The sequence below is a fragment of the Zootoca vivipara genome, chromosome 13 (genome assembly GCF_963506605.1).
Source record: "Zootoca vivipara chromosome 13, rZooViv1.1, whole genome shotgun sequence".
In the NCBI taxonomy this organism is placed as follows: Eukaryota; Metazoa; Chordata; class Lepidosauria; order Squamata; family Lacertidae; genus Zootoca; species Zootoca vivipara.
In genome coordinates this window covers 27,222,862-27,233,178 of record NC_083288.1, presented here as the reverse complement: position 1 = coordinate 27,233,178, position 10,317 = coordinate 27,222,862, and the positions used below count along the sequence as shown (strand labels likewise).

General features: G+C 46.0%; 1 protein-coding gene across 1 annotated transcript; it reads right to left on the bottom strand.

Moving 5' to 3' along the window:
- Positions 1-693: 693 nt before the first annotated feature.
- On the bottom strand, positions 694-9,672 carry CHMP2A (charged multivesicular body protein 2A). Its single transcript, XM_035135942.2, has 6 exons — positions 9,541-9,672; positions 5,355-5,543; positions 5,095-5,274; positions 4,162-4,292; positions 2,847-2,908; positions 694-1,430 (listed from the first exon to the last, which is right to left on the bottom strand). Exons 2-6 carry the CDS (start codon positions 5,520-5,522, stop codon positions 1,306-1,308), a joined length of 666 nt encoding a protein of 221 aa, XP_034991833.1. The 5' UTR covers positions 5,523-5,543; positions 9,541-9,672; the 3' UTR covers positions 694-1,305.
- Between the last annotated feature and the right edge of the window lie 645 nt (positions 9,673-10,317).

Here is a 10,317-nt window from a genome sequence, read left to right as displayed (position 1 = left end):
ACTGCAAATACAAATCAGACAAGTTAGAAACCTGCCCTATCTGATCCAGACCCACACTCAGGATTGCTCCAAAAGCTTTACGTGAAATCCAGGCTTTTCTTCTTAGGCGCCTCTTGCAAATTTTCATGTTTGCAGAATACTTTCCAGCCTCTCCAGTTCAAAAAGGCAAACAGGGTGCCACAATATTCTAGTCACACCATAGCTGAAGTTGGTGGCACAGGGCCCTGCTAAACATTCAAGAGTGCTGCATTTCAACCCAAGTTGTCCATTTTGAGAATTTCAAGGTGACAGGCAGGCCGGGTAGGGTTGGAACTTGGCGGCTGCTCCACAACCGGCGCCTGTGGTCTTGAACTATTTCCATGTTTAAGAGGCAAGCAAACATAGTCAACACCCTAAACCAGGCATCCCCAAACTGCGGCCCTCCAGATGTTTTGGCCTACAACTCCCATGATCCCTAGCTAACAGGACCAGTGGTCAGGGATGATGGGAATTGTAGTCCAAAACATCTGGAGGGCCACAGTTTGGGGGTGCCTGACCTACAATACTCCCCTGCATGCAACACCTATGTACACTTCTCCAAAAGTCATGGGTTGTGTCAGAAAGCCAGATGCACACCGACAGCAGTGCCAAGACTATTGGGCCTCCCAGCTCTGACACTCCACCATGGGAGCAAGAGCAGACGCCACAGGAACGGTCAATACAAATCTACAACCTTTATTACAAGAGACAGACAGACAGACGCAATGGCAAAGCCCACCTGATGCCAGGGAGCAGGGCTGTATATAAAGCTTTTAAGCCAGAAAAGTGCCGGAGTGTCTCTTGCCCCGTTCGCGGGAGCAGGAGGTTATCAGCCAAGGTGCTGCCTGGGGCTTCTCTTCTCGTCTCACCGACACCGCCAAGGGGGGGAGGGGGAATTATTATCAGGAACTGGGCAGGGGTTACAGTAGGGGATGTCAAACACACTTTCCCCCACCATTCAGAAGAGAGTTCGTCCGAGTCTCCAAACCACCCAGGCTTGTGGAATGGAGGCACTGACAAGATACAGGAAAAAGAAAACCCTTTGCCTCCACGACCTCACCTTGTGATGCTTAAAGTCCTTTTTTTAAAAAAAAAAGGAAAGGGAGGGGGAGCAAGAGCACTACACAGCTCCATGGAACCCTTTCCCACCCCTCATGCTGCCCACAGCCACACCCCTCAGGAGCCCGTGAGGCCCTGCTCCCTGCCGCAGCAGAAGTCATCCCAACACCAGGAGGGTTTCCAAGAGCCAGGAGACAGCAGTGGGAGGAGAGCCAAGCACCGTGCCAGCTAGTCCCGCCGCAGGTTCTTGAGGCGCTCCTCCAGGTCGGCATCTGCATCGGCGAGAGCTGCAGAGGAGGCTTCGGCTTTCTTCCCCGCCGCCACGCTCAGAGAACCGCCAGTTGAAGGCAGGTCTGGAAGGTAGAAGAGGAAAGTCTGAGGTGGCAGAAGGGATGCCGTTCCCCGCCCTTTTGCCTGTTCTCGCCACACCCTTAGCACCCACCCCACACCCAGGAAGGACCCTGGGTGGTGCGTAGATCTACATATGCATCCAAGAGATGTAGGTCACAACCACTCCATACATTACCTCTTCTGCCACTTTAGCAATCATGGCTTCCTCCAAATGATCCTGAGAACCGTAGTTCGTAAAAAGTATGGAGAGTTGTCAGGGCAACCTTAAACTACAGTTCCCAGGATTCATTGAGGGAAGACATGACCGCTAAGGTAGTATAAGTGGCTTAATTTATACTATACTATTTATACTTAATTTATGGTGCGGCTCAACAACACATGGTGTTAAAGACTCTTAAGTCTTTGATATACAGGGCTGCAATACCTAGAGGGCTGCAAGCTCCCAATCCCTGGCTTAAAAAACACCCTATTAGTGATGTAGAACCCAGAAGGGACACAGACTGAAACATAGTAAGGCAATGAAACAATGTACATTTGAAATGAAAGAAGTTAAAGGTTAAAGTTTTTAATGTGTGGTGTTTTACTGTGTTTTTAATATTTTGTTGGGAGCTGCCCAGAGTGGCCGGGGCAACCCAGTCAGATGGGTGGCATATATATAATAAAATTGTTGCTGCTGCTGAACTACAACACCCACCATTCTCTGTATCTGGAGGGCAACAGGTTACCCACCCATGCTTTAAGGGGTAAACAATGAGGCTGGAAATCTTACTGGGCTAAACAAGAGAAATTTCACAACAGTCCAGTTTCTGCTTGCTCAGACTTGGTATCCCTGCCTACCAGAACATAAGCATGTGGGTCAAGAGGTGGCAGCAGACCTATTATTGAAAATTAAAAGCACCCCACAACTTCTGCAGCACTGATCCTAACCCTGTTGTTAGAACCGCTCTCTGACTCATCTGAACAAGAACATCCGTGTGTGCGATTCTCTCAAAATCAGGGATGCTGCGGCCCCTTCGCAGCCTTTTGCAACAAGGTCCATCAAGTCCAGCACTCTGTTCCCTACAGAAGGTAAGGCAAATTCTTATAGAACAGGAATGGGGAAATTGTGGCCTTCCAGATGTTGTTGGACTCCAATGCCCAGCCTAGCCAATGTCTAGGGATGACGGGACCAGGTGTTCAAGAAACAACTGGATGACTGGAGGTTCCCTATCCTAGAAGCTCCCTACCAAGGCATGAAGTTAAAAGGTCATTCCCCATTTGTCCTAAAAAGGACCACTCCACTCCTTTCCTCCTGCCAACGGACCTGATCTTCCCTGTCTGGGGACTGCGCTGGTCTGCAAGGGCAATGTGAGTTATGGCCTCTTGCCTTTGCCAAACTGTTCCTTCCACTCCTATGTTCACTATGCACAGATACTCACTGGATAGCTCATCCGTCAGCGTCAGACCTAACTCATCCAGCACTTGGGAGACAACCGCGTCACTGTGAATGGAAGGATAAGAGAGCATGAGACCTCAAGATGCATAAGATGCATAATAAGACGCATAATAAGAGATCAACAACTACCAGACTTTTAGAATACATCTAAAGGCAGCCCTGTTTAGGGAGGCTTTTAATGTTTAATAGTATTTTATTTTTCTGTTGGAAGCCGCCCCGTGGGCGGGGTATAAATAAATTATATTATTATTATTATTATTATTATTATTATTATTATTATTATCTGTGCATACACATCCTGTTCTCCCTGCTGCCCTATCCACCCCGCCCACCGGAGCAACTGCTGGTGAAATTTTGGGTGAACTTACATATTTTGTTTCATTGTGAACAGGGCTCCACTTGTTGTGTTCTACATAGAGTTAGGAGGGATACGGCACCTGGAATTCTGCTGCTCCCAACAACCCTTCCCTGCCTTATCTGCAGTCAGCCCATGTCCCTTGCATTTGAGTACTGCTCAGCTACACACACAAATATACAGCATATAATAAATTTGTGTGTGCGTGCACAGATGGGAAAGAGTATGTATTTCTCATGGATATCATCCCTATTTGGGTGCTTGCCCTTCAAGTGATGTCGTGGAGAAGGAAGCAAGGGTGCAACCAGGGGTGCAACTCACCCCACCCTCCATCGCATTCAGTGGTCCCCCACAAGCTGGAGGGTGACTGGCTCTAGTGCAGAGCACTCTCTACTCATGTAGACACCTCATGCATTTCAGAACCTTGGAAAATCAAGATTCTAGAACTCATAAGAAACCTACACAATAGAAAACAAGAGTTCTAGAATGCACAGCTTCTAGGATAGAAAACAGAGTTCTAGAATGCACAGAGTAAAGCAGTTGCCCTCTAACTGATGGCCAGAAATGAAACAGAGGGAGGAAGACAAGTAGGCTCATCCCCATCTGAATGATCTCAAACTCATTCTGTTATTCCCTTCAATGTTCACCATTCAATGATGGTGGCAGCAGCACCACCAATAACCCATCTCTCAAATACCACATGCACACATCCTTTGCAGGAACCTCATCAAGAAATCAGGTTGGGCAAGCCCAGATTCCACAGAGGTTTAGCAGGAATACTGGTGTGGAAGCTGTTGCCTTCATGTGACCAAGAAGAAGTATCATTCCAAAACCAAAGCTACCTACAGAAGTTAAGAGCTAAGCAGCAATGGGGACACAGAGGCGCCCACTCCCCACTGTCTTTGCTTATGGACCCATAACCTGTCCCCCATCATATACACACCTTTCCTCTTCATCTTCTTCATCTCCCATGGCATCATCAATGGCATCATTCATCATCTCCTCCTTCATGTCCATGATCTCCGACTGTTTCTCAAACTCCATCATGATCTTCTGGATTTGGGGCAACTTGAGCTAAAAGAAACCCAAGCCTGTTGTTATAGCATCCCAGAAAGAGATAGAGTCAGTAATCTGTCTTCCACACAGGTGGAAGCCGTAGTAGGTTTAAGAACCTGTAGGAGCACAATCACATCACTAAATATGGAAAGCTGTCTTACCAAGAAAGAGGCCGGTTGAATTTTCATTTCTAAAGAAGCAATAATTAGAGACAACAGAATGAACAGCCCAGAACTGCTCACATCCAGTCTGGTGAATCCTCCCTTAGCGCAAACAAGTCAACTGCTCCAGATGCTGTTGTTGTCTGGGAGAAGTAAGCTAAGGTCAAAATTGAGGAAAGAAGAACTGTGCCCCATCTAGGATATTAGAAACATATTTTCCAATCCTTTGAAGATACAGGGGCTTTTGAAAAAGGTATTTCCACTTGTTGCTTTCTGCTTAGGCCCCCACAGCCGATTCTCACCCTTGACATCCTCCCATCAAGTGTCCGCCAAGGACACTTCATTTTAAGGAAGCCAGTCTTACTGCACATCCTGTTACAAGAAACAGGGAGCTGTCTTTTCTCAGGCCATACTATTTGTCCATATAGTCAAATATTGTCTACTCTGTCAGTGGCTCCCTGGGGTCTCAAGAAGAGAGGCCTTTCCCATCCTCTGCTACCTGGAATCCTTTATGCTGAAAATACCAAAGATGGAACCTGGAACCTTCTGCATGCAAAGAAGGTGCTTCAGAACCAGGCTATGTCCCCTCAAGTGGGTTTTATTTCTCTCTCTCCTGGCACTGTAGAACCCCTTGCTGGACTGGCATGGAGACAACCCACCTGTCTGTTCATAGTAGCCATGGCTTTGGTGACACCTTTCATTGCCTGAGCCATGGAGTTGTTAGACTTGAGGGTCTGTATCTTGAGGGACACTGCCTGGATGTTAGCCCGCATCATGATGAACTTCTTGACATAACGCCTTGTCCTCACCAGGTCTTTCGCCATGATCTTCACTGCATCCTGGGGTTAGAGAAACAAGTTAGAGACAGAGATAAGGGTTGCCCTCCGATGGCCCATCTGCACTTCCCTCCCAAACTCACCATCTGCCCCTGTTTAGCCATCTTCTTGATGTCAGCAATTATTTTCTTCTCTTGGGTTTCTAACTTCTGCCGTTCTCGGTCCAGCTCTCGCATGGCACGGTTCAGAGCCCGTTGGTTTTGCCGAAGCATCTCTTCCGGGGTTTTCCGGCGTCCAAACAACATATCCATTGTGGCAGAAGATGAGTCAGCCTACAATTGTCAAGGCAGAGAGTCAGATGATGAGAGACTTGAGACAGATACATACATCTATCCTTACGAAGTGCTTTGCGGTAAGAGCGAAAGTGAACTCTGACCACTAGACTCTGACCTCTAGATGACCACTAAAAAGAGGAATAATGGGTTACGAGGGGAACGACTATCAGAGCCTAATGATAAACCTATTATACTGGGCACTGAGAAAAGCCCAGAGAGCGAGGGCTGAAAAATATATCGGACCATGAAAATATCGCAGAGAGAGAGAAAGCTATGGGTGATTTGACCATACACCTTTCTGAAAGGAACAAATACATGGTTTGCTAACAGGCTTGAGTCAACAGGGGCTTACTGATCCGGTTTTCAGTTTTTGGTGCTGCTGTCATTTACTGCTTACAAATACTCAATATAATAATGACAAACACCTAAGGCACCTGCTATGTAGTTCTATGTGGAATTATTTTTTTTATTTTGTAAGCCACTCAGAAAGGACATTGTCCTACAGAGCGAAATCTTCTAATTCAAATAAAATAATATCAGTTTGAACCAACCAATTATATTAACTCTCTCTAAATTTCCTATCCCAGCACCAGCTATCTGCTGCACATAATAGAAACTTTAGGGATTGGGTCGAAGGGGTGTGGAATGAAAGAACCAAAGAAACAGAATGTAACTTCCAGAAAGCGAGCAGAAAAACAAAAGGGAAACACTCTTCTAGGCATGAGCCAGTTATCAGCCAGCCTTACCCAGTTCCAAAGCACAATCTGATGTTTCGAACAGACACTGACAACATACTGAACTTCTGGAGTAAAGCACAGGCATATTTTTGAGCAAACATCTGTCTGCCATAGGCTGTGGACTACTAACTCAAGGTGAGTGGCAGAGCCCAAGACACAGCCTCTGTGACATCACAATGCTAGCATCACAATGCCGCAGTTAGCTGGGCCAGAGGCCCACCAAGCAATGTAAGGGAAAGGAAAGGGAGAGGAGTCTATAAAAGGCTTCCTCAAACTCGGCCCTCCAGATGTTTTGAGACTACAATTCCCATCAACCCTGACCACTGGTCCTGCTAGCTAGGGATCATGGGAATTGTAGGCCAAAAACATCTGGAGGGCCAAGTTTGAGGAAGCCTGGTCTATAACAAATGTTCAGAAATCCCTTGGCCTACCCTTTAAAAAAGTCTATTGACAGTAAATCCCATAACATAGTTCATGTACCAAACATATCTAAGAAACCACTACCCTCTGACCTCATGATTATCCAAAAGTTTCTTTTGTAACCCACAGCTAGTTACAAAATTTTGTTCCCTGAAGATTTACTGGTGAATCATGGTATATTTTGGTAGCAAGCTGTGCAATAAGTTTAGTTGAGCAGAGTCTTAGCAAGGTTAAAATGTCCTTTAAATGTGTTGTTCAACTTTATTATTTTAACTAGCTACCACACACAACATGGCCCTCCATTGTGTCTCTTATGACCAAGAGGTGTGTGTAAATCAAGGGGTGGGGCAAGGGAGGTAGGGGTTGGCTTCATTAATGTCTACAGACACATGCAACAATCTGGGAAACCCCAGGGCAAACTCAGCAGTAGAAATTTGGAGAGGAAAGGAAACGAGGTATCTCAGAGGCAAACTGTACACACAAAACACCCTCCTTTACTTCTCCCTTCTTCCTGTGTGTGACTTCTTTCTGTCAGTCTACTGTTACCTGCAGATTGGAGTGGTAGAAATCCAAAACAAAGACATACCTAAACAGGATGACAGGACTGATGCTGCTGATGAGACAAGCCAGGCATGGAAGAGAGTCACTTTGGCAACCAGCCTGGAGATCTCCATCTCTTTCATACTCATATAGAGCTTCTGCATTAGCGTCACATTCATACAGACTCCTTAACTAACAAAAATTAGTTACCCTGTAAAGCATTTTTGGCTCCGATTGTGATTCTTCAATTATTAAAGGGGAGGGACAAGGGGATGAAGCTTAACCCCTATTAATAACTCCAATATAAAAATATAAAAGAAAAACCATAAACAAGACCTGGAAGGCATTTTGAAGTACAATGGTACCTCGGTTTATGAACACAATTGGTTCCGGAAGTCTGTTCATAAACTGAAGCGTTCATAAACTGAAGCGAACTTTCCCAATGAAAGTAATGGAAAGTGGATTAATCTGTTCCAGACGGTCCGCGGAGTACTTAAACTGAAGCGTTCATAAACTGAAGCGAACTTTCCCATTGAAAGTAATGGAAAGTGGATTAATCCGTTCCAGACGGGTCCGCGGAGTACTCAACCTGAAGCGTACTAAACCCGAAGCATGGGTGTAATTGGTTCCGGAAGTCTGTTCATAAACTGAAGCGTTCATAAACTGAAGCGAACTTTCCCATTGAAAGTAATGGAAAGTGAATTAATCCGTTCCAGGTGGGTCTGCAGCGTTCGTAAACCGAAAATTTGTAAACCGAGGTGTTCATAAATCGAGGTTCCACTGTATTTATGTTGAGCATATAACTGCTACCACTTTCACATTCATTTATACATTAATGTATCTCCCATTCAAGGCTCAAAAGCAACTAAGCCTCCTTATAAAAGCTACCCAAGAGAGGATTCTCCCAGAATAGAAACAGGAATGAAAAACAGACAATGATTTCAATAGGTATGAAACCTGGCCAAGGAGTTCCTGTCATTAAGCTCCACTGAGACCATCAACAAACTGACAGAACTCCGCTGTTCAGTATTTTATGCTATCGGGTGGAGGGAGGTTGGTCGATACTAGGGGTTGACGACCTCAGGTCTGAGGCCCAAATGTGGCCCCTAGGGCATTTCTAGCTGGCCCTAAGGACCATCACAAGGCCACAGCTCCTCCACAGTCACACATCCCTCTCCCAAGGTCACAAATACCAACTTTCCTGGCCACATTTTACACCTTCCTTGAGTGTTTTCACCTGCCTGGAATGCGTTGATGCTCTGACCAGTTTTGCCTCTGACCTCACCCATCACTGAGTGCACAGAAAAGAATGTGGCCCCCCATCTGAAAAAGATTCTGCACCCTGATCCACACACTCTTTACTGTAACACCACACTTATTTGTTTGTTTGTTGCATTTATATGCTGTCTTTCTGCCATGGCACCCAAAAAATGAAATACCAAAAAAAAAAAAAGGCTTATGGTAGACCATCTGACCACCACAAAGAAAGCTGCCAAGGCAGCTCAACAGAGGGCAACAGCTTCTACGAGATTTGACTGTAGGTTACCTAGAAAATCTACTTTGCGAGGCAAGCGATAAACTCCTGGTGAGAGAGGGAGAGAAGATTAAAAAGGAAAAGGGCAGCACTGTAAAATAATTACTGAATGTCAACTCATAGGATAATGTGGTGAGATTTCCCGGCCTGAAAGGAGGGGCATTTGCTAAATTTTACTTTGTGAGACTCTGGGACAACCAGAAAAGTTATACCGAGGGCCTTCTCGGTAGTGGCACCCGCCCTGTGGAACACCCTCCTATCAGATGTCAATGAAATAAACAACTATCTGACATTTAAAAGGCATCTGAAGGCAGCCCTGTTTAGGGAAGTTTTAAATGACTGGTGTTTTAATGTATTATTAATCTTTTGTTGGAAGCCGCCCAGAGGGGCTGGGGGAACCCAGGCGGGGTATAAATAATAAGTTGTTGTTGTTGTTGTTGCTGTTGCTGTTGTTGCTGTATTTCCACAGTAAAAAAATTTCTCTCTCACACACACATATTACATATAATTATACTATAATATACTATGTTAATACAACAGGAAATAAACGGGGGTGGGAAGAACAGCCCCATATAACGCACCCAATCCTCACACTTAGATCTTAAATCCACCACCTGCCCCACACCCGACACCATCAGCACAGCTCCCCTCTCCCCGTTGCTGCCCGAGCCCGAGCCCTGCGGGCTTTCCCAATCCCCCTCCCGGAAAAGAGCAGGACACTCCCTCCCCATAATAACCCAGAAAAAGGGAAGCAACCCCTTACCCAGCAGCAGCAGCAGCAGCAGCAACAGCAGCCTCAGTCCCCTCCTTTCCAACTCCTTGTTATTTCTTCCCCTTCTTCTTCCGCCTTGGTCGGGTTGACGTCATAGGGGCGGGGTTCTCGCGTCAGGGTCACGCGGAGGGTGGGCGGAAGAAGAAGCCGGACAGCGGAGGAACCATAGACACAGAGGAAGCCGGACATCGGAGGAACCATAGACACAGAGGGAAGGGGAAGGCTAGAGCGTCAAACACCGCCAGCCGTTTTCTAATAGAGCCTGTTATCGCGCCAAAGTTAGAAAAGTGAAGAGAAGACAATCTCACTATTTTGCTTTATCCTTTCCGGGTCCCCATCGAGAAACCACATTTACATATTCCCCAGATTTATTTCTTTTTAAGGGGAGTGCGGCCGGAAGTGAGGAATGTCTATATGGCAGAACAATGGAACAATGTGGCAATAGCGCTACACACAGGAATTCGTCCTTTTTCAGTTTGGGGGGGGGGGGGGAATGTTTTTTTTAAAAAATTAATCTCTGCATTGCTATCAGTTAATAGCTTCGAGGCGGGGCAGAGTTAAATGTGGGTTTCTGTGTTTACTCGGAAATCCGGTGTTCAGATAATGAAAAAGCTCGATCTATTGTTCCCTCTCCCGTGTAGACCTCAGAATTGCCTCGTGGAAATGCTCCGGACAAGCGTCTATAGACTGGAGATTGAGAAAGGATCATGTTTTACCGTGCAGAAACGTGCTTTGCAAGGGCTGACTTAAGAGCTGCCCTGCCAAATC